Source organism: Sus scrofa, chromosome 1 (genome assembly GCF_054392235.1).
Source record: "Sus scrofa isolate SSC_HxYL_T2T_F1_AM1 chromosome 1, Sscrofa_HxYL_maternal_Yorkshire_Landrace_v2.0, whole genome shotgun sequence".
NCBI classification, from domain to species: domain Eukaryota; kingdom Metazoa; phylum Chordata; class Mammalia; order Artiodactyla; family Suidae; genus Sus; species Sus scrofa.
This window is the reverse complement of record NC_139383.1, coordinates 288,834,218-288,851,839: the sequence shown is the minus strand read 5'-3', so window position 1 is coordinate 288,851,839 and position 17,622 is coordinate 288,834,218. Positions and strand designations below refer to the sequence as shown.

General features: G+C 62.4%; 2 protein-coding genes and 1 long non-coding RNA gene across 4 annotated transcripts in view; 1 reads left to right on the top strand and 2 right to left on the bottom strand.

Moving 5' to 3' along the window:
* RABL6 (RAB, member RAS oncogene family like 6) overlaps window positions 1-8,599 on the bottom strand; it is a 22,049-nt gene extending 13,450 nt beyond the window's left edge. Inside the window, exons 1-2 of the mRNA XM_021081223.2 lie at window positions 8,260-8,599; window positions 123-257 (exon numbers count right to left, since the gene is read on the bottom strand). Of these exons, the coding sequence (XP_020936882.1) occupies window positions 123-257; window positions 8,260-8,389 (265 nt within the window). The 5' untranslated portion in view covers window positions 8,390-8,599. The remainder of the gene's footprint in view (window positions 1-122; window positions 258-8,259) is intronic.
* On the top strand, window positions 6,059-10,694 carry LOC146407350 (uncharacterized). The gene is made up of 2 exons (XR_014830992.1): window positions 6,059-8,044; window positions 9,514-10,694. It is a non-coding gene; the product is annotated as an uncharacterized LOC146407350 (long non-coding RNA).
* Window positions 8,948-17,622, bottom strand: CCDC183 (coiled-coil domain containing 183). Of its 2 annotated transcripts, XM_003122334.6 has the most exons (14): window positions 17,452-17,622; window positions 16,825-16,946; window positions 16,306-16,383; window positions 15,738-15,905; window positions 15,450-15,554; window positions 12,798-12,920; window positions 11,719-11,844; window positions 11,572-11,626; window positions 10,976-11,076; window positions 10,204-10,364; window positions 9,819-9,987; window positions 9,626-9,736; window positions 9,456-9,552; window positions 8,948-9,137 (listed from the first exon to the last, which is right to left on the bottom strand). In XM_003122334.6, exons 1-14 carry the CDS (start codon window positions 17,519-17,521, stop codon window positions 9,019-9,021), a joined length of 1,605 nt encoding a protein of 534 aa, XP_003122382.2. In that variant the 5' UTR covers window positions 17,522-17,622; the 3' UTR covers window positions 8,948-9,018. The 2 variants fall into 2 exon arrangements, with proteins under 2 accessions (XP_003122382.2, XP_084857555.1); XM_085001429.1 differs by lacking the exons at window positions 12,798-12,920; window positions 15,450-15,554; window positions 15,738-15,905; ... (1 more) ...; window positions 16,825-16,946; window positions 17,452-17,622 and adding an exon at window positions 12,088-12,286.

Below are 17,622 nucleotides of genomic sequence, written 5' to 3'. Positions count from 1 at the left end.
AGTCGCAGGCAGGTCCGCCCCGGGCCCCGGGCCTGCTCCCAGGTGGACCGGCCCGTGGGGGGGGGTCGGCGCGCCCCGAGGCCCTGACGAGCCCCGATCCCGGGCCGGAGGCGGTGGCTCACTCTTGTAGCTCCAGTGGATGCTGGTGACTTGGATCTCCTGCGTGGGGATGTACTCCTCCACGAACCGCTTGCCCTGCAGCCGGTGCCACAGCGCCGTCTTGCCCGTGTTCCTGTCCCCGCGGATCACGATCTTCACTGGGGAGAAGGGACGGGTCAGACCCCCGCTGGCGCCCAGGAGACCCCGAGGGGCCGCCCCGCCCCGCCCCGCCCCGCCCTCCAGGCCCCCGAGGCCCTGCGCTCCCAGGCACCCGTCTTCCCAGAGCCTGACGGACGTCCGGGGACCCGAGGCTGGCATGGCCCGGGCACAGCTTTGCACGAGGCCCGGCCCTTCAGGACCACCGGGCTGACGGCGGCGCGCGTGCCCTCCTGTGCCCGCTCGAGCATTGGGGGCGGCCTGCCTGCGTGCCGGGCAGGTCGGGAGAGCCCAGGCCACGCCGGAGGGACAGCAGGGGACGGGTACCAGGGCCAGACTCCGAGGTGCCACCAAGGAGTGGACCTTGCAATGCCTCAGGGAGAAGGCACAGGGCTCAGCAAGAGTGTTCTGGAAAGATGAGCGGTTCGGAGCGCCGTGCAGAGCCACGGGCGGGCGGGGGCTCGGATGGGGCCGTGACAGCCTCCAGTGGGGCGTGGACGCGGGGTCGACACTTCTAGGAAACTCAGCCACCCAGTCAAGCTCCCCACAGGCTCCAGATCCCCAGAGTCCCAGCTCCAGTCGGCACGGCGTGCGTGTTGATCTCAAACTTCACGGCTCTCTGCCAGCCCCCAGGTGCGTCACCACACGGGACACAGCCAGCCGACGCCCTCAGGTCACAGGCATGCAGCTCTGAGCTTGGCCAGGGGTGCGCTCAGGCCCCGGAGGGGAGCCCAGACACGCCTGTGCTGTGAGGGCAGCTCTGGGCACAGCTGGGTCTGGGGCTGGGCCGCCTGCAGAAAGCACGGGGGGGCCTCGTTCCTGGCCCCTGAGGAAAAGGGACAAAACCACACGTCAGTCCCCAGATCTCCCAGAGAGCGGCCAGGAGCTGAGCCAAGTCACACGGCCTATGGAAGTTTCCAGGCTAGGGGGTGAATCGGAGCTGCAGCCGCCGGCCTACACTGCAGCCACACCACATCTAAGCCACACCTGTGACCTACACCACAGCTCACAGCAACACTGGATCCTTAACCCACTGAGTGAGACCAGGGGTCGAACCTGCGTCTTCACGGATGCCAGTCAGATTCACTACCGCTGAGCCAGGATGGGCGCTCCCTGCACGCTGCCTTTCTGATGCCATGCTCTCGGTTCACTCGCGGCTTCTTACCTTTGCGTGGCTTTGGGGAGTCAGGCTCCCACGTGCCCTGGTCCTTCTGTGCAGCCTTAGATTCCTGCTTCTATGCTCAAGCCTCTCATGCCCTTCCTCACACATGCCCACCCAGGCACCCTGCGGAGCCCCAGGTCTCAGAGGCCAGAACCCCGGCGGCTCCCACTCACCCCCATGTCGGGAGCTTCGTTTCCTGTGGCCTCCTGACTTTCTTCCTGGCAGCTCACCGTTCCCTGGAGCTTCATCCGAGGGCCCTCTCCGAGATGCAGGCTGCAGCCCGCCCACAGAAACATCCGGGGCGTGGCTGCCCGCTGCCAGGAGCACTGCCAACCTGGGAGCCACGTGGACTCTCCGGTGAGGTTCCGGGGCCACAGAAGTGGTTTCAAGGCAAACTCACTCAGAGGCCACGTACAGCCCCCAGTTCTGGGCAGGGGTCTCCTATCAGTTGCCCTACCGGCGGGGTCCCAGCTCTCCTTCCTGTGCTAACCCGCCTCCCACCACACCCAGGGCCTGGCGGACCCCCTGGGGAGAAGCAGATCGAGCTGGCTCCCCTCCCAGGACCCACCCCAGCTGCTCTGGAGAACGGTCAAACCAAGTTCATCAACTGAGTGACGGGAGTTCCTGCCGTGGCTCAGTGGTAACAAACCTGACTAGTATCCAGGAGGATGTGGGTTCGATCCCTGGCCTCGCTCAGTGGGTTAAGGATCCAGTGTTGCCAAGAGCTGTGGTGCAGGTCACAGACGCAGCTTGGATCCCGCGTTGCTGTGGCTGTGGTGCAGGCTGGCAGCTGTAGCTCCAATTGGACACCTAGCCTGGGAACTTCCATATGCTGTGGGTGCGGCCCTGAGAAGAAAAAAAGAAGAAGAAAAAAAAAAGAACTGAGTGATGCACTGATGTTTTTTTCTACATGTTTTATTTCAACTTTCAAAAATATTCTTAGGGGAGTTTCCATCGTGGCTCAGTGATTTACGAATCTGACTAGAAACCACGAGGTTGCGGGTTCGATCCCTGGCCTCGCTGAGTGGGTTAAGGACCCAGCGTTGCCCTGAGCTGTGGTGCAGGTTGCCGACATGGCTCGGATCCCACGTTGCTGTGGCTCTGGCGTAGGCTGGTAGCTACAGCTCCGATTTGACCCCTGGCCTGGGAACCTCCATATGCCGCAGGAGCAGCCCTAGAAAAGGCAAAAGGACAAAAAACAAAACAAACAAAAAATGCTTTTAGGGGCAGGGCTGTTCAGGGCAACAGCCCGCGGCTGTTCCGTAAGAGCCAGTCTCCAGCCTCGGGTTCAGTTTTACACACGCCGACAGAGGGATACTCGCGTTTCTGAATTTCCATCAATTTTACAACATAAAGAAGGGCTTACGTCAGAGCCCCCAGCACACTCTTCACTGGCTTCTGCCATCCCCCAGCCCCGAGAAGCCAGGGAGAGGAGAGCCTGCCTTGGCTCAGCTTCCCAAAGGCCCGCTGGCCGCGTCTCGTTATTACCTACGGATTCGGGTTGCAGCCGATGCCCCAGTTCCCTCTGTTCCCAGTTTGCTAAGAAGCGGGGTTCTGCTGTTTTGTTTGCTTCTGTAAGTCCCCAGTGGGTGGTGAATTTCGTGGGGTCTCCCCACACCCACTGGGGTGACGGTTTCCCTGCCCCTTTAACCCACTGCTGAGTTGACACCGGATGTTGGCGCTCCGCGCATCCCCGGGCGTGGCCCCGCTGTAATAACGCGCCATCACTGGCACTCTGTCCAGACCAGGCTTTCGCAGCTGTGCTCCCTCTGGTTCTGACCTGCCCTCTGCTTGGGTTCGAGGCTACGGGGCCCACGAAGCTGCCAAGCGTCTCCAGCGGGGCCCAGCGGCCCCCGAGCCTCCAGCTGAGCGGCACCACGTCGTCGCGCTCTGCGCTCTAAGGCTCTGGCCTCGGGCTGTGCACGCGGTCCCTGCCGAGGCACCTTCTGCCTTTGTCGTGAACCTCCCAGGGGTCTGTCCACTCGACCGTCAGGCCCCCCGCAGCCTGTGCATCCGGCGACTGTCTGGCATCCCCTGCTTCTTTTTGTCATTCACTCCTTCTACTTCCTCGGGGTCCGTCCTGGTCTCTCCCAGGCGTTCAAATTGTGCTCTCAGGCCAAGGACCACAAGGGTGTCGGGCACATTCACGATCCCTGCCTTATAAACGCCTCTTTGGCCCGTAAATGACTTGGAAATGGCTTTAAGCCCCCCCCCCCAGGTGTCCTTTTTTCTTCCTCGTATCTGATCAGAAGGCGGTCTTTGCGGCGCCTGCGCTTCGGTGTCTGCTGAGACGGACACTTTTGATGAAGCTCCGGGGTTGGAGGGTCATCTGACCTGCGTGCGTCTGAAGTCACCAGCTCACGGGACCATCCTTGGGGCTGATAACAGCGGGCTGCTGCTTCCACACCCCTGCTTTCAACCCTTGCCACGCCACTGCGGGCCGGTTATGCCACGCGACCCGGAAGAACAAACCCCCGCCCCCCCCCCCGCCTCCCCCCACCCCCGCCCCCAAGCTCCTGCTCGCAGCCCCGACTGAGGCGGGAACCCAACTGCAGCCAGGATTTCCAGACACGGCCACACTCCCTCCCCGCTCTCCTCTGTCTTCTTCTCCGTTGGGCGAGGTGGCTTTATTTCTTCTTTTGCCCAGTATTTATTTACTTACTTACTTTTGCTTTTTAGGGCCGCACCCACAGCCTATGGAGGTTCCCAGGCTAGGGGTCGAATCGGAGCGGCAGCTGCCAGCCCACACCACAGCCACAGCAACGGGGGATCTGAGCCACATCTGTAACCTACACCCCAGCTCAAGCAATGAGGGATCCTTAACCCACTGAGCGAGGCCAGGGATCAAACCTGCATCTTCATGGATCTTAGATTCCTTACCGCTGAGCCCAGGTGGGAATGCCTGTCCAGGATTCATGCAGAAGACTTGCCACCTGCTTCCAGCCTTTGGACGGTAGCTCTTAACCTCTAACCCACACCTTGGCTGCAACATCTCAAGTTTCTGAGCGTCTCTATCTCCCACTTAAACAACAGAGGGCTCTGGGAGCCTTAGCTTGGGTCAGCTCTGCCTTCTTCTCCTGCGTCCCCGGTTAGTCACTGGTCACTACACGACCAAGGTGTGAAACCGCCTCCGGCCCCTGGGCTCCCCTTCCACGAAGGGGGAACGCCCTCTAGGACTTACTGCAGCAAAAACCTTCGCGCGCACGCACAGTAGCCGCGCACCTTAGACGGGACGCAGGTGGAACCGCACTGGCTCCCGGGCAGCGGCGTGGCTGGTGCAGCTCTCGAGGCTGCCGGGAGGCCCCACCCCTATCACTGTCACTGGGCCCAGGCTCCTGGCTCTCCCTGCACAGGCAGGCTGTCCGCTCCGCTGGCCTCTCAGGTTTTCTGTTTGATTCTGCTCTTAGGAAACTCCCGGGATGGGCCCAGCTCTGAAGTCGGAACGTTGCGCCCTGGGCTTCTCTGAGGTCCATGCATGCGTGAGCCCCGGAAAGGCGGCTCTTTCCCTCCGAAAGGCAGAGCTCGGGGTGTGGGCGTGCGTCCCCCCCCCCGCAGGCACTAGCGGTCGGCTTTCTGTTTTGGTGGCGGTGCTTCTTCATTTCGGGAGGTTCTCTTTGGTTCTTCAAATCCCGCCCCTCCGTTCAGAGTCTTGATGTCACCTCGGAACAAACTGTCTTTTCATATCTTTACCAACTGTAACGTATTTGTATTTCCTGTTTTCTCTTGAGAATAAGAAGTCCTAATTTTCTTTCTCTTCAGTTGAAATCGTTTTAAAATTTGAAATGTACTCTTCAAAAGAGTTAACTGGAAAAAACCCCATAATGTCAGAAATAAATAAAATGATCTGGTTTCATCTATTCAAAAAAGTAACTGGCCTCTACTTTAAGTTAAAAAGTCAAATCAATCTCAGAACCTTAGACATGGGTTCAAATAAGCTAAATAAGTGAGGCACCGGAAAAGCTTTGATTAAGATTCACCTAAGACGTGATGAGAAGCCTTTTACTTAAGAAGCGTGTAACGGGCCAGATTAGCCATTTCTGTTCTGTCTTTTCTACCGTCCAAGTCAAGCTTCCGTGCGGAAGACACGCAGATGCACCGGAGGGCCCGGAACCGCCCCCGGGCAGGACTTCCCGCCCACTCCCACACATTCCCTGCAAAAGAGGGAATCCCTCCCGTGTATCTCGGATGGACAGGACGCAGTCCTGCAGGCAGCATGCTTAAGTCCCACGTCGCTCTGTCACAGCGCCACCAGCAGAGGTTTCGAGACAGACCCCGAGCTGGCCCCCTCCTCTGGCAGGTGCCCTCCTGCTCAGCGCCCTCGAGGTTTCCAGTCACAGGGTCCCTGGGACAGCAGGAGGGCCTCAAGGCCCACATCACTCTCAGCCCTGTGGCTTGGCCCCCCAACCTCGCTGCCCCGCGATCCCTTGGCCCAGAGCACCCCTTCCTGCCTGCCTGCTTCTGCTCCACGGTCACCTGTTGCCGCCACCTGCTACCTAAAGCCCCGCCCCGCCCCTGCTCTGTCTCTCCATTCTTCAGACAGGTCGCAGGGCTACTAACTCACTGTGTCCAGTGCCTCCCGTCTCCTTCCACCCCGAGGCGGAGACGCTGTATGACGAAGGCTTGACAAATATTTGCCAAGCCAATCGATGCTGTGGAAGGAACTCTATAAAGAAAACGTGGCCGATCGTGGATAGCAGAGGCCTGGGAATTGCAAACCAGCCCTGCTGGGACTGGTCAGAGTGTGTCTGACACGGCTGTCTGTTTCCTAAAGAAGAGAGTCTCCTGCTCAGAACCGAGCTCTCAAAGGTTTCTTGTAAGGAAGCGTTTGCTTCCATTGTCAGTCCTAGCACCGAAATCCGACAGGCCAGGACTCTGGCTGTTCCAGGGGCCAGAGGCTTTCTAGGTAAGGGGTGAATGCAGCCCCGGGCAAGGGCAGCCGGACGACCCCACGAGACGGGGGCTTCCGCCCTCCACCAGCGCAGCTCATCACCTGGCTCCCCTGGCGGCCAGCTCGGTAGCTGCCACGCGGCACGGGTGACATCCAACCCTGGGATGTCCTCTGCCATCGCTTGCAGGCTTTGACTCTAAATGTGGTGAGCGCGCTGGGACTCTGGGCGTGTGGCTCACGTCTCATCGTGGTCACAGCAGTTTAAAAGAAAATGGCTTATCCGCCCCAGAAGGACAAGGTTCTGTGAAAGACACGTCAGCTCCTACCCAGAAAAGTCCTGAGTCTGTGATTATCACACAGCGGGTCTGCTCCCCTGAGGAAATACGTTAGAATCTAAAGAGGAGAAGCATTCCATCCTACTGACCAAGGGAAGACATCAAAAGTTTCCAAACGCACAAGAGCCAAGTGTAGAGACGGCTGCGCCCTCAAACGTCTCGTGGGCAGCGCTCCAGGTTCTCTCCATTGCACCATCTTTCACCCCTTTGGTTCCAGGAGGTGATGAGAACCGGGCCTGCACCCCATTCCCCAGCCACCTGAGGTGGGTTTCTTCTCGCGAAGGACCCCACTGGCCTTTCGCGTTTTCGCTCCCGCCTGCCCTGGACAAGGCGGGGTGTGCGCCTCAGGGAGTGCTTTTCAGAAGGTGAACGCGTTCCAGGTCCAGTTTCCAAAGGACTAGGATTAAGTTTCAGAGACAAATCGGAGAAGCAAATGCAGGTGCTCAAGGTTTGTGTAAACGACGAACCTGACCTTCGCTTCTCTTCTTTGAATGTGAGAGAAACACACACGCATTTGTGTCGAATTCAAGGTAACCTCTCTTTTAAACCAGAAGTCGTTCTAACCAGTTTCTTCACATGGCACACGGTCCCTGAGACGCGGCATCCCAAACCCAGTAAAGTTTCCCTTAAAGCAGCAAAGGGAAGACGTCCAGTATCTTGCAGCCATACATGGATTATGGCAAAAAAACTTAAGAGGAAGCAGTTTAAAAGCAGAGAACAGCATGAAAAAATCTTCCGAGGGAAAATCTTAAAAGAGGTCCAGAGGACAGTCAGCGCCCAGGGGCTACGCAATTTACATAATTTATAACGGAGAACGGAACCGTCCCGGGCTCTGGGGGCATCTGATAACGCCTTCTTCCCGTCGCAGAAGAGGGGTCTCCACAACACCAAGTGAGAGTCTCTGCCTTCCGGAACTTTTCTCAGTATATCCCTTGCGAAGGCTTCTTGAAAAGGGGTAGGAGGGGAGGAGAACGTGTGGCGTAGCTGACATTCCGTCTTCAAACGGAATGAGAAGTCTACAAAGGAAAACCTCACGGCTCCAAGACCCGAGCCAGCGGAGCCCTCCGCTCCTCCGGCCGGGGACACGGAGCTCATTGCTGGAAAAGCCCACCACTCCTCTAAGAAGTGTCACAGACCACAGAACTCTCCCCACGTTATGTAAGAATCTCCCCGAGACGAGGTCACCTGGGCCAATCAGGGTACCGCAGACGCACCAGGAATCGCCTGGACCAATTTTACTGTGCACAGCAAACGCACCAAGGTCCGACCGCGCCAGCAGGCCTCGAGACTGACCGAGGCGCCCACCCTCCGGCCCCGGGGTCCTTTAGGGCCTCGTCTACAGCCCACATCACTTCCCGACTCCAAGCGAACGCCGCTGGGGCACCTGCGACGTGCCCGGCACAGGTAAGGGCTCAGCCCATCCGAACCCAGACCGCGAGGCCCTCGGGGCGCGCCGGGGCCTCCAGCGCTTCCCCGGCACGGCGCGACCCGCTTACCGCGAGTCCCAGGCGGCGCGGCCGGGAAGCGCGGACCCCGCGGGGCAGCGCGCTCCCGCCCCCGCGCCCCCGCCCCACTTTCCACGTGCCCCCGCCGGAATCCCCGCGCCGGGCCGCACTCACTGTTGTACTGCACTCCCTTGGCGAAGCGCCTCTGCAGCGCCTGGTTCATCGACTGCAGCCCGGCGGGGATGTTCTTATCGCGGCCCGGAGCCTGCTCCGACCCCACAAGCTTCTTCAGCGCAGAAAACATCTTCCTGCTCCCACGTCCGAACCCGGGGCGGTCCGCGAGCTCAGCGACAGCGGAAGCGGCGGCGCGGCGCGGATCGCACCATGTCCCGGGTCCCGGCAACCGGGCGCCGGCCTCGAGGGCGGCTCGGGGGGCTCAGCCGCGGAGGCTCCGCTCCGGCCCCCGCGCCTCCCGGCGCGGCCGCTCTCCGCCCGTCAGCGCCGCCATCTTGGCGCCGGCTGGCCGGGCGCGCAGCTACGGGGCGCCGCGAGGGCCAAGGCGGGCGGTGCGCGCGGGCGCGCATGCGCAGGGCGGCCTGGGCGGAGGGGGCCTCGCGGCGGGAGGCTACGGGGAGCTGCGAGGGCCACGGCAGGGCGGCGCGCGCGAAGGCTCCGCAGTGCCCCTCCCGAGCCGCGCCCTGGGTTTCAGCCCTGCCCGGACTCCTGTCCGCTGCCCGGCCCGCAGCCCCAGTCGCCGTCCCCTGTCACCCACCCCGGGCCCAGATCAACACCCGACCCCCTGCTTCCCCGCTGTCTTCCCAGCGCGAGGCCCCACATCGGCGTGCCCCAGGGGCCCCCGCAGTCCTGGAAAAATGTTTATTTGTATAACCAAAGCCAGAATGGGGCGGGCGGGGCGGGTTCCTCCTCTTCCGGTCACTTCTTCTTCTTCTTGGCCACCTTGAGTTTGCCCTCGATCAGGCGCTGGCCCTGCCTCTTGATCTCGGCCCGCGAGGGCACGTAGCTGTGGTCCACGTCGGCGAACTGGAAGGTCTCTGCAAAGGCGGGCGGGGAGGGCAGCCACTCCCGCGGCCCCTCTGCCTGGCGTGGCTTATTCCCGCCTGTCTCCTGACGTCCATGTGGCCCAGGCCCACATGTCGATGTGAATTTCTTCCTTTCTGTGCCCCTGATGCTCCCGCATTCGGGGTCTCACACAGCCCAGGGCTCACCCAACTCATCCAGAGCCCACACCTAACCCTCCAGGCAGCTCTGGTCAAGCGCGGCCAGCGCCTCCCCAGCCTCTGCCTCTGCACAGCTCAGCCCAGTACCCCCCGACCTCGCATCCCTCCTTCCAGTTCCTGGCCCCCTGGTACCTATGACGTCCTCCTCCAGGTCCTCAAAGCGGATCCTGGTGTTCTGCTTCTCCTTCAGGGTGGAGGCCTCCAGGGCGTCCCTCACCTTCGTGTCGACCTGCAGACACAGGGACTGTCAGCTCCGCGGGCGCCTGCGACGCGTGGGCACCCCGCCCCCGGCCCAGGGCTACCTCCTCCGTCCTGGACAGCGCCTGCACACCGTCGGCCAGGTGCAGCAGCTTCCGCTCGCAGTACGCCAGCTTGCCGTACACATCGAGGGCATCGGAGGGCAGCGCTTCTTTCTGCAGCGGGGAGGAGTGACGGGTCTCCCTCTGCCCCCACCCAGGGACTCTGTGTAGGGGCTACTCCCAGCTCCGCCGGTACCTGGGCCGTGGGCAGGGGGATGCCAATCAGGCGGATGTAGAGGTTGTCGATGCCGGTCTGGACGGTCAGCAGCAGCTTCTGGCTCTTGGTCATGGTGGCGTGGGCCAGCTGCAGCCTGGCTTCCTCCGCCTTCAGCACGTCCATTATTTTCTTCTCAGCGGACTTAAAGCTGGTGAGGGGGAAGGGAGGGAGGTGGAGGCCCCCCGGGCAAGGCCAGTGCCATGCTCCGGGGGCTCGAGTACTCAGATGCGGGCACCTAGAGCCCATTTGCTGTGCTTCCACGGCCGGTCTGCAGAGCACTCCCGGGCCTCACGGAAGCGGGTCCGCTGAGCCCGGTGCCACCCACGGGGCTGTTGGTGAGGAGAATGGCAGGGGCCGGCAGTACCTGACGGAGCTGGGCACCTGGTGGAACTTCAGCATCGCCTCCTCCACCTCCAGCTTCTTCATCAAGGCCTTCAGCTGTGCCCGCCTCTCCTCGCAGTCCTCCATCTGCAGCTGCAGGTTCTCCTCCGTGTTCCTCTGAGCCAGGAACCGGCCAGTGATGTCCTGGCGGGGTCCGCGAGGGGAGGAGGAGCAGTGAGCCCGGAGGGGGCTGCTTCTGCTGGGCCCCTCCCGGTGGTCAGTGAGGCTGACCGTGCCTGGGCACTGAGGGCCTGCGAGGCCAGCCGTCGGGGGAGCCCTCTGTGGGTGTCATTGCACATAATCCTCAGGACAGACAGAGGGGGGCAGGGGACCTCAAGGAGGAGACAGAGAAACCCCCGGGGAGAGACCACGGGGCTTTGAGGCGCTTGTCCAAAGGTGGACAAGCTTATGTCAGGACCACGGACAGGAGCTCAGGGCTCACTGAAAATAAACTCAGAGCGGATTAAAATAAAAGGGGGGCAGGCTTCGGGGCAGCTGCTCATTATGAGGCACTGGTTCGGGAAAGGGAAGGTGTTGGAGGGAGGCCATCTCCTTCCCACGGGCTCTGTGCGGCCCCTGGAATGCAGGAAGGGTTTGCCCCACTGGGTCCGGGGACAGCCCTCTGCTCTGAGCGCAGGGGGCCGCCGCTTGGTGTGTCCCTTCATGGAGAAGGTTCTGTAGACCCTGGCCCAGGTCAGCGGGGGCAGGGCCCCGTCCATCCCCCCCCCCGGGGGGGGAGTGCCGGCGAGCAGTACCCAGAGGTGGGAGCAGTGCACGGCCGCCTTGACTCTCTCCACCAAGGCCATCACGTCCGTCTGGTATTTGACAGCAGCCTTGGAGCTGTCTCTCTTCCTCACTGGGCAGAGCAGGGGGGAAGGATGGCCAGCACGCCGCGGTGGCATGGGAGCTCTGCACCGGGCCGTCCATGCCCCCTATGTCATCAGGGGAGGCCACCCAGGAGCGGGGTACCCATCAGAGTCGCCTTCGCCTTAACTGGCTCCCTCTTGAGCCAGCCCTCGAGGGACGCCTGCCCGAGGCAGCTCCATCCAGAGGAGACCAGAAGCAGCCCGCCCGGCACAGTGGGGCTTAGTCGCTTCCCAGAGGCGGCTCAGGGGTGCCAGCGGCATCGCCTCCAAGTGCATTTTACAGCTGGGAAGCCGGGGACTCAGCCACTCTTGGTAGCAGCTCCTTGCACCTGGGGCTGTGGCCCTGGGTGCTCCCCTGTGGGGGTCCGGCCAGGGCGGGCCTGGGCTCCCCTGTCTCCCGCACCCTGGCCGCCACAGGTTACACCTGGCCTCACGGTGGCCATTCCCTGGGAGCCTGGCCAGGGTGGCCAGAGCTGAGCACTCACCTTTCAGAGTTTCTGGACCCATCTGGTTGGAGGAGAAGTCCAAGTCCCGGCGGCCCTGCGGCGCGGGAGGAGGTGAAGGCCTCTTTGGGGTGCCGGGGGCGGGGGGCGCTGCCGGGGCTGGGGGGGGGGCAGCGTGGCGGGACTCACCCGGCGGGACCTCTCGCTGGTCTCCTTCGTGTGGAGCTTGTCTATCAGCCTCTTCTGCTGGTTCAGCCGGTTCTCCCGCGCCCGGCGCTCCTCCATGAAGGTGGCTTCTCCTTGCCTCATGTTCGTCTGTGGACACAGGGAGGGGCTTGGGGGTCTGTCCCACTGGAGCCACGGGGAGGGCTATCCCGTGTCCCTTTCCGTCCCCTGCTCCCCGCCCTCCCCGGGAAGCCCCCTCCCAGCCGCGCCCCCCCTTCCCTTGTGTGACACTCCTTTGCCCGGGGGCACCTGGCTGCCGCCACAGCTCTGGGCACTGACTGGGAGCGCTCCCCGGGTCCTCCACTGCCTCTGCCAGCTCCGCTTAGAACGCACCGAGCTGGATTCCAGGTGTCTAACGCAAACTCCGCTTCCCCCAAACCTCCACTGTTCTAGCATGTGTTGCTCCGGTGGCAAAGTCCATCGGCTGCTTAGGCATCCCGGACACGGCGCTCTCCCCGACTGTCACGTCGCCCTCGTGCCCCGCCTCACATGGTGAGCTCGTAAAGGCCTCTCTGCTCCGTCCAAGTTGGGCCACCCAGCCCCACCCTGGTCTGGCCCAAGGGACCAGCGTCTTGGCCCTCGTCCCTTCCAGTCTCTGCAGCCAGAGCGCCCCCCTTTGGAAACACGAATCCCAATCCCATCTCCCCTCCAACTCCTGCCAGGTCGGGGGGCTGGCATCTCAGCCCGCCAGCTGCTGCCCACATGGCCTCCAGCCCCTCATGCCTCCTTTTGGCCCCCAACACTGTCTTGTCCAGTCTCCAGAACCTGCTCCTGCGCTGCCTCCATGAGCAGGTCAGCAGGGCAGGATGGCCTTGCTTCATGAGGATGGGGCATGCCTGCCTTGCAGGGGCCTTGGCGCGGGTGGCACCTGACCTGGCCGGGCCGGTTCTCTGCCTGCCACGTCTCCCTCATGGCTTCTGCCCAGGTTCGCAGGGTGTGAGGAGAGCAGGCTGGCGGGGCAGATGCTGGGTTCCTCTGGTGACCACAGCTGGTGCGGGCATAGGGTATCCTGACGGGCCCCGGGAAGCTCATGTGGGGCTCACCTTGACCTCATCCGTGATCAGCACGGCGTCCTGTGACAGGACCGTCATGTCAGACACTTCCGAGCGGTAGTCAGCCACGAGCCTCTGCAGCTTGTCCAGCTCGGGGGGGTATTCTGCCAGCTTCTGCATCAGAAGGGCGAGGGCAGGTGGGCACAGAGCCTGAGGGTCCAGGGCTACAGGCCAACCAGGTGCTCCCCCGTCCAAGTCAGCCCCCCCGGCCCCTCCCTGGATCTCTTGTGGCCCCTCCAGAGTGGACCAGGCTGTGCGAGCGCAGAGGACAAACACGGCCTGGCCTGCGGCCCCAGCTGGGCACAGAGCCGGCGAAAGGCCGTCTTCTGAGAGGGAGACAGTGTCTTCCTGGTGGGCCCACTGCCCAGGGCGGGAGCCCAGAGATGCTTCCAGAGAGGTGGTCACGGGATGTCCCACTGTGTGAGAGGTGACTCTGAAATGCCAGGAGGCTGGCTGCTGTTGGAAGTGACGCAGAGGGGCCTGAAACACGGGTCTGGGGTCAGAGGCTCTGGGCTCAAGGCCAAGGCTAACCTGACCAGCCAGTGCGGGCTCTTGGGAAAGCCGCTTGACCCGAGTTTCCCCATGTGGAAAAGGGTAGTAACGGCTCTTTCAGCAGCTTGCCGTAGGGGGTGGGGGGGGAGGGCAAGAAGGTGTAACCACGCGTGACTCAGCAGGGGGTCAGGTTTCTAAATGCCAAGATCCCTTGACTTTTAGTATTTCGTTGATAATAACTACCATGTAGAATCTTCACTTTTTTTTTTTTTTTTCATGCAGATGACCATGGGAGGTGTTTAGTTTTGTTTTTTGGCTGCATCTGTGGCCTAGGGAAGTTCCTGGGCCAGGGGTCAAAGCCTTGCTGCTGCAGACAACCCGGGATCCTTAACCCCCTGTGCCACTGTGGGAATGCGTATGTTCTGAAAAGACAAGGTACCACCAGGGGACACAATACATCCAGGTGAAGGAGGGGCTGGACCCCAGAGTGAGCGGGAGAGGGAAGGGGTGTGTGTGGGGGGCGCCAGGAAGCACAGGGAGAGGCTGGAGGACCGAGCTGTGTGCTGCCAGACTCTGGGGGCTCCGGGCAGTATCCGGGGGCCATGACCTCAGCTGGAAAGCGCTCAGGGCCCACCCAGCCCATTGCGCCCTCCTCCGAACACCCTTCCACTGTCGCTGTCACCGTCCTTGTCGCACTGCCCTCCAGGTCCCCCCTCTCCCAGGTTCAAGACGGAGGAGTCTTGGGGGGCTTCCCTCACACGCCCTGCCCCACCTGCCAGGCTGCTCCTCTCAGCACCCCCCTTCCACCGCCCACCTGTCCTCCTCCTCCCTCTCTGCCAACCCCCTGGCCTGTGGCAGGAGTTTGTGCTGTGCTGTGACCAGGCCACGGGGGTGGGGAGGGCCTCACAACAGGGCTCATGGCCCCTAGGGGCCTCCCCGAGCCTCCTCTGCAGGGAGCAGGCGGCTGGCGTGGAGGACGGCAAGCCAAGGTTACTGGCCTGACCAGAGGCCGCTCACCCTGGACGAGGTGTCAGGGCACTTTCGGAAGGTGCAGGACCGTCTCTCACCCCCAGAAGCCCAGCCGTGGAAAACCCCGCAGCAAAATACAAACACCAGACTATCAAACATGTGCAAAGACCCACACGATTCCCATACGGCACATGATACACCTTTTGGGAGTAGCAAGCACTTTTTTCTTTTTTTAACACTTTCTTTTTTTCGTCTTTTCTAGGGCCGCACCCACGGCATATGGAGGTTCCCAGGCTAGGGGTCTAATCAGAGCTATAGCTGCTGGCCTACGCCAGAGCCACAGCAACGCGGGATCCGAGCCGCGTCTGCAACCTTCACCACAGCTCACAGCAATGCCGGATCCTTAACCCACTGAGCACAGCCAGGGATCAAACCCATAACCTCATGGTTCCTAGTCGGATTTGTTAACCACTGAGCCACGACAAGAACTCCACTTTTTTTTTTTTTTTTTTTTTTTTTAGGGCCGCAAATGCAGTATATAGAAGTTCCCAGGCTCGGGGTCAAATTGGAGCTGTAGCTGTGTGTCACAGCCACAGCCACAGCCCGCCAGATCCAAGCCTCATCTGCAACCTACACCACAGCTCACAGCAATGCCAGATCCTTAACCCACTGAGCAAGGCCAAGGATAGAACCTGCGTCCTCATAGATACGAGTCCAGTTCATTACCACTGAGCCACCACGGGAACTCCCACAAATAAATTCTGGAAAGCATAGTTCCCACCTACAAAGTGCTGATGCTCAGCTGGTGCCCAGAGCAGAGCTCTGGCTTTTTTTTTTTCTTTTTAGGGCTGCACCCGAAGCATATGGATGTCCCCAGGCTAGGGGTCCTGTTGGAGTTACAGCTGCTGGCCTACGCCACAGCCGCAGCGATGCAGGATCCGAGCTGTGTCTGTGGCCTACACCACAGCTTATGGCAATGCTGGATCCTTAACCCACTGAGCAAGGCCAGGGATCGAACCCACAGCCTCATGGTTCCTAGTCAGATTCGTTTCCACTGTGCCGCAAAGGGAACTCCAGGGCTCTGTCTTTTGCCAGGTCTCCCGGCCTGGAGGGCCCAGCCCTGCGCCCAGGTGGGCCCTCCAGGCTGAGCTGGGCTCCCTGCTGGGCCGGGGGCAGGCTCACTTTTTTCAGGTAATCCAGCAGGTCCGCGTACAGCAGGTGGATGTTCTGGCCTGTGGTGATCTTGACCATCGTTTTTTCTATGTTGTTCTCCAGTTGGCGGATGACCTGGGAGTGGCGGGAGGGCACATCGAGAGTGCTAGGGGACGGGCCACCGGGGGCTCAGAGGCCGGCGGCGACGGGGCTGGGCTTTCCCCAACCCGACCCTCTCGCGTAGCCCCGCCCCGCCCCTCCTGGGGCCCCGCCCCTCCTCCTGCGCCACCCTCGAGGCCCCGCCCCTCTGGCCGCCACCTGCCGCAGGCGCAGTTCCTCCTTGGTGGCCTCGGGCTGGCTCTGCAGGCTGGCCAGCTGCAGCTGCATGCTCTCCAGCTTCTGCCCGCGCCGCCGCATTAGGTGCATTAGCGCGTTGTGCACGTTCACGCGGTCGAAGACGTACTTGCGGAGCTTCTCCCGCGCCACCTGGGTCGGGGAGGGCACGGCCCGCGCGTGGGTGCGCAGGGGCTACAGGGCCCGCCTGAGCGGGGGGTGGGGGGGCGGCGGTGGCAACCCCACAGGGACCCCAGGGCTGGGAACTCGCTCGGCTCCCCACCGGCCCCGCATCGCAGTTGATTTGTTGTTTTTGTTTTTTTAGGGCTGCACCAGGCTAGGGGCCCAATCGGAGCTGCAGCTGCCGGCCTGCACCACAGCCACAGCCACGCGGGATCCCCGACCCACTGAGCGAGGGCAGGGACAGAACCGCACCCTCATGGACTCTAGTTAGATTCCTTCCGCCGAGCTGCATGGGGAACTCCCCCACATGGGTAGTTTAGTGGGAGGCACTGGCTGGGTGGGCCTGAGGGGGTCCCTGCTGCTGCCTTACCTCCATGGTGCAACGGCCGTGCGCCAGCCTCGTGGGCTGGTCCTTCCCGCAGGCCTTGGAGATGGTCTGCTGGTCATGCTGCAGAGCGGCGGCGGCTGAGCTGGGCGCCCGGCCTCTCTGGGACCCCTGGCGTCTAGCCCCTCTAGGCAATCTGCCAGGGGCTGCTCTGCTCTGTGCCAGCCCGGCCACAAGACCCCAGCTCCTGGGGCTACAGGGGCAGAGCGATACAGGACCCCATCCCGGCCATCCCTGCTCAGATGCGAGGGAGGTCCGGAGGAGAGGGTCGTGGTTTACCCTACGTAGACGCTGCTGCGGGGGTTACCCAGGAAGGGGAAGCCCGTCGGGCCCCTGGCCCTGCCCTCTGAGGGGGTGGTTGGGAAACTGACCCCCCCCCCAGAAAGGCTGAGTTCAGCGTGGGGAAAAAAGGAGGTGCCTGCTGGCCACCGATGTGGGGGTGTTGTTTCAGCACGCCACCCGCCCCCCAGCCGTCAGGGAGCAGCGAGGGGCGCCCTTGCCCACCTTCTTGGCCAGAGCCCAGTCCTGGGACCCGAGGTGGATGCTGCTGCGCAGGGCTGTCATCGTCGCCTTGTTCTTGGCCGTCTTCTCCTTCACCAGCTGCATCTGCAGCGCCCGGCACTGCTCTGGGGGCAGGCGGAGGAACAGGCAGGCAGCATGGGGGCCATGGGCCAAGCTGGGGTCCCCAGGTGGGTGGAGCTCCGCAGCAGCAAGCCAAGGTGAGGGCTGAGCTCGCTGCCCCCAAGGCCAGGGTCCTTCCCGCCCGGGCATGGGGGCCAGGCTGCCCTGCTCCGCTGTGCTCATCCGACAGCTCGCAGTGGACAGCAGGGCTGGGCAGGGGTGGGTGAGGAGCAGCCGGGGATGGGAGTCCTGGCCTCGCTCGTGGATCCTCTGGTCCCAAAAGCAGGTAGATCCCCTCCTGTCCCCTGTGGCTTGGGGCGCCTCACAAATCTTCTGGAAGCCCCCAGCGTCTCTCCCCCACCCCCGGCCTGGCACAGCCTTGGATCCCTTCTCCCTGCTCCGCTGAGGGGTGAGCAGTGTGGGGTCACCGGCCCCTAGACCCTGGACTGTCCCTGGGTTAAGACCCAAAGTCCTGCACCCTGCGCTGTGGGGCCCCCGCGGCAGGCTCACCCTGGAGCCCGGTGATGGTCTTCAGCTCCTGGAGCTGCTCCTCCGTGTTTGCCTCCTTGCGAGTCTTCATGGCCCCGGGGTCCCCCAGGGGCCCTCCACACCCCGCCCTCTCTATGCTGGGCCTGCCCCGCAGAACCGCCGGCTCGACTGTCCCCAGAATCTCAGCCCATT

Bases quoted from the DNA above. Each gene is read 5' to 3' on its own strand.
- CCDC183 (XM_003122334.6), bottom strand. From the start codon at position 17,521: ATGAAGACTCGCAAGGAGGCAAACACGGAGGAGCAGCTCCAGGAGCTG. The intron at 12,921-15,449 runs GTGAGCCTGCCC...CTTCTGATGCAG, and splicing joins TGCTGGATTACCTGAAAAAA to AAGCTGGCAGAATACCCCCC. The intron at 11,627-11,718 runs GTGAGTCCCGCC...CCCGCGCCGCAG, and splicing joins CCAGCGAGAGGTCCCGCCGG to GGCCGCCGGGACTTGGACTT.